The 3,459-nt window shown below is 41.2% G+C and overlaps 1 protein-coding gene across 1 annotated transcript; it reads left to right on the plus strand.

Annotated features, from left to right (window-relative positions):
• Positions 1-2,091: 2,091 nt before the first annotated feature.
• Positions 2,092-3,093, plus strand: LOC104409922 (fibroblast growth factor 12-like; the record flags this gene model as incomplete). Its single annotated transcript, XM_010019951.1, has 2 exons — positions 2,092-2,112; positions 2,895-3,093. Coding segments are annotated over exons 1-2 (220 nt in total), but the record flags the coding sequence as incomplete, so codon positions are not given.
• Between the last annotated feature and the right edge of the window lie 366 nt (positions 3,094-3,459).

Raw genomic sequence — 3,459 nt, forward strand, 5'->3', positions numbered from 1 at the left:
TAAGTGATGTGGTGTAGCTGAAGGCTTGACGTTGGCTACCACAAAGTATTGACAAAGAAAAGCTTAAAGGTTTACAGTTTTAGAAGACTCCAAATATCCCAGCTGGTGCTTGAGAGAGTGGCCTGGGTTCTGCTTGTCTGTCCCATCTCCTTTCTGGTCAACATTTTTTCCTTCTCCATCCTCTTGCTTATTGTGTCATGTCTGCACGTGGTAGTGACCACACCAAGGATTTCTGGTGCACAAACCTGTGAAGACCTTGTGACATGTCAGTTTGGTGGTAAGATGAATTGCATTCTGGTGTGTGTTGGTCCCTTCATGGCACAGTGAGACACTAGCTGTTGCTCCTGAGGTGATATACATAAGGATAATAATAATTTATAAAAATTACATCATTTAACTAGAACTTAGCTGTCAAATCTGTGAGTTTTCTAAACTGCCAAACGGACAGAGCTGGGCTATTTCTTGGTAGTGTTGCCATGGTTTAGTGTCCTGAAGTGCTATTTCAATTGAATTGTGGGGGATGAGGAATCAACCAGCCAACTCACAAAAACAATGGAACAGTTTTGCTTGCTTGTGGAGGAGCTTAAACATTTAAAGAAAATCACTATTTTTTCTTTATTTTTCTTAAATCTTCATTAGGTTGATGTTTTAAATACATTTCCTTTAAAATAATATAATAATTTTTATGCTTTGTTGGTACAAGTGGATATAGAGTACAGCATCTGCTTTTATGAACATTCATGTTATGAAGTATTATACTGCAGTAATTTTAAAATGGGTATTTATCTGAAATTTTGATTTATAATGACTTTTAGATAAAATCTAGATATTTTTTCCTTTTTGAATTACATTTTCAAAATGCATCGGCTTTTATATTTCTTCTTTATTGAAAAAACTGAATAGTCTCTTTTCCACACTGAAATTAAAACAGATACTGAAAACCTGGCTATCTCATGCACAGTAAATTCCATGTTTTGGTCAGGTTGGTAGCTGTCCTTTACAGCTTACCAACTTTTCAGTCCCTCTAAAGGGAATTTTCTTGCTAAGTTTATATTGATGGGGTAATGAAGACAGGGGAAAGGGGATTGAGATTGGTTTGGTTTTAGAGTTGCTCTCCATCACGGAACATGCTTGCTGGCTGTGCCTGATGCTAAGGAGAGCCCCTGAGCCAGCTGGTCTCAGGCAGCTGCAGCAAACTGCCTGGCTTCTGGGTGAGCTTTGTCGTCAGTGGCAAGACAAAGCCTGGAGGTATAGAACAGATTTAAGGAGCGCTTAAACACTGATTTTTGGGGCGATATGTCAAACACTGTTTTGTAGGGTTCTAAGTCATCTAGATCTCTCTTAACTTGTTTCACTCTCTTCTTAAAATATTTATTTCTCCAGCAAGGAAAACTCCCTCAGACAGGACAAAATGATCTATTAGGCTGACAGTGTTTGTGTGACACTAATGATGGATGCAAATTTCACATGTGCAGCACGAGTCTGCACTTTCTGTTGTTCTTTATCTTTTGTGGCTCAAAGCCTGACTGACTCCGTAGGTCTGTTGCACACTGGATTTATTGTCAGACCATCAACACTTTATATAACCCCCAAATATACCTGAGTGTTGCTGAATGTTCAAAATACTCACTCTTAAACGAGGTTTGTGGTAGGTATGTGGCATTACTCCAAGTGCTTTGCTCAGATATTGGTCATGGTTAGAGAAGCTCCCAAAGACTTCTGAGTGGGAAGGGCTTGGGAGAGAGCATCATTCACCTGTAGCAGCACCTGTCTTCTCTCATGGGGCTCTGAGACACCTTGTCTGGGTCTTACAAGAAAGGATTTTTCAGTTAAAACAGTTTTTCATTGTGGCTTGAGCTTTGTTTTGCAATAATGTCATAGCTTTAAGGAACCCAGTGGGAGAATTTGTTTTGCCAAGATGAATTTTCTGCTCAGAATCAAAGTCTGGGCAAAAATAACAACCCACCAACAACCACATCTGACTCAGTGAACGTTTGGGAGCCCACTACCACAGAGTCCCCTGGCCAGCTAGCTCTTTTACAAGAGGTTTAGTATTTCTCTGTTGTTAAAATCATGAAAAATTACTGGGACATGACAAGTTTCAGTCCACAGGTGAGTGTAGTTTTCTCCTTGAGACTTTATACAAAGCTAGCGCAAGTGGCAAAGGCACAGCCACTCTCACAGCCAGCACAGGCTTGGGGGATGTCTTGGGCAGACCCGTGTGTCCTCTGTTCCTGTGCAGGTGTGAGACCAGTTCTCAATATCTGAAGAAATATTTGTGTCAGAAATCTTTAAAATTACTTCTTTCTCTTTATTGAATGATTTCTGGGCTTTGTGCCAGCATTTCCTCCCATCGCTTTTGAAAGTAAATAAATAATTTACTAGCTTGTGCACTCCTGTTTCTCTAAATCCACTTAAATGCTCCTAATAAACTGCCTTTTGCCCATAAGAGTTTCAAGAAGCCTCAATATTTTAGACAACAATTGCACATCACCAGGAAGGTAAGTAAGAGCAATGCCTGGGGAAAGCATTGAGAACAGCCGATGAGCAGCAGGGCTCTCTCTGCATCTCTGCTCTCTTTTTTAATTTAGCTTAGTATTCAGTCTAAATCCTGGAAAATTCCTGACTTTTCCTGCACATTTTTCATGGCTGTTCACTGTAGACTGTTTTGCAAACCACAGCTCTGCTGGGGAAGGAGAGCCTTCCCTTTCAGTGGGGAGTTTTCTAGATGTGTGTTATCGCTGGGAGCTGGTATTGCTGATGCCTGTTGTTTTCCGTTGTTAAACTAACTGCAGTGCATGACCATCGTGTATCACCCAGTGATGCCTAATTTAGGAGACCAGTGATTAATTCCTTCTATCGCTATTTTTTTCTCTCTCTCTCTCTCACTGCAGGATGTTTTCACACCGGAGTGCAAATTTAAGGAATCTGTCTTTGAAAACTACTACGTTATTTATTCTTCCACGCTGTACCGGCAGCAAGAATCCGGACGAGCGTGGTTCCTGGGACTCAATAAAGAAGGTCAAATAATGAAGGGAAACCGAGTGAAAAAAACTAAACCCTCATCACATTTTGTACCCAAACCCATTGAAGGTATGGAATCTGCCCACTCCCTCCATCAGTGGGGCATGGGGAAGGGGAAGTTTGCGACTTCAGATCTGGGGCTTCCTGGATGGGGGTGTTGGCTGCAAGAGCAGGAAGCAAGGACATTGTAACATCTCAGAAAGGTCATGGGCTGCACCCTTACATTTCATATGCTTTCTTTCCCATATAATAAACTTTGCACAGCATCCCAAAGGGGTTTCTCAGTTTTGGGATGCTAAAGAATGAATTTAAAAGCCTAGCAACTTGAGAAGTTACTGGGAAACAAAAGCGGCCCTGGAGCAGCTAGCAGTTCAAAGGGAATCTGATCCAGCAGTAACCATAATGTGGGTTCTCTGAGAGAATTTTCTCAATGTC

Source organism: Nestor notabilis, unplaced genomic scaffold (assembly GCF_000696875.1).
Source record: "Nestor notabilis isolate BGI_N333 unplaced genomic scaffold, ASM69687v1 scaffold9718, whole genome shotgun sequence".
NCBI classification, from domain to species: domain Eukaryota; kingdom Metazoa; phylum Chordata; class Aves; order Psittaciformes; family Psittacidae; genus Nestor; species Nestor notabilis.